This window comes from Acanthamoeba castellanii, assembly GCF_000313135.1.
Source record: "Acanthamoeba castellanii str. Neff unplaced genomic scaffold scf7180000083001, whole genome shotgun sequence".
NCBI classification, from domain to species: domain Eukaryota; phylum Discosea; order Longamoebia; family Acanthamoebidae; genus Acanthamoeba; species Acanthamoeba castellanii.
This window is the reverse complement of record NW_004457679.1, coordinates 4,596-5,458: the sequence shown is the minus strand read 5'-3', so window position 1 is coordinate 5,458 and position 863 is coordinate 4,596. Positions and strand designations below refer to the sequence as shown.

Sequence of the window (863 nt, the reverse complement as noted above, 5' to 3'; positions counted from 1 at the left end):
CAAATCGAAAGTGAACGCGACAGCGACGCGGACGAGGAGGCAGACTTCGATGCCATGAAGGTCGTCGAACTGAAGCAAGAGCTACGGAAGCGCGACCTCCCGACGAACGGAAGAAAGCACGAACTGATCGAGAGGCTTCGCGAGTTCGACCGACGAGAGCAAGACCACGCGCATCACGTGGACGCGAAGAGCGAGATCACCGACGAGGCATCGGCCGCTGAACCCGTCGAATCAATCGAAGAAACCACCGTAGAGGAAGGACACAACACCGAAGAGCAGCAACCGACGGTAGAGACTGCGGGCGAGGACGAAGAAGAAACGGCGGAGGGACGAGTTGAACGAACGATCGAAGAAGAGACGGAGGACGGTGCGGACATGGGCGCGAAGGAAGCGAGCGGAGAAGTGAGAGAAGAAGAGGAGGAGAGCGATGAGGTGGCAGCCGACGAAGAAGAAGAAGAAGAAGAAGAAGAAAAGATCGACCCCGAATCCCTCAAGGTGGAGGAGCTGAAGCGCGAGCTCAGGAAGTGCCATCTGCCGACCAACGGGAGGAAGTTCGAGCTGGTCAGACGACTCCGTGACTACCTGGCGCAGGAAGAGGAGGTGGCCGAGCCCGCAGCTGTCGAAGAAGCGGTGGTGACTGAGGTCTTCGTCGCAGAGCCGCCGGCCGAGGATGTGAGCGATCACGTGCAGGCCAGCGCGGATGGTGAAGACGAGGAGGCAGCGGATGAAGGACCCAGTTCGGTCAAGGAGGCTTCGTTGGAGGAGGCAACATTCGAAGCGAACAATGCCGTCCAGAAGTCTGCAGAAGAAGTGGATCGGGCTGAGGCGGAAGAGGCGGAGGAGGAGGAGGCCGACGACGAAGA

At 59.6% G+C, this 863-nt stretch overlaps 1 protein-coding gene across 1 annotated transcript; it reads left to right on the top strand.

Moving 5' to 3' along the window:
- Positions 1-54: 54 nt before the first annotated feature.
- On the top strand, positions 55-797 carry ACA1_004080 (SAP domain containing protein; the record flags this gene model as incomplete). Its single annotated transcript, XM_004353951.1, has 1 exon — positions 55-797. A coding segment is annotated over one exon (743 nt), but the record flags the coding sequence as incomplete, so codon positions are not given.
- Positions 798-863: the final 66 nt, after the last annotated feature.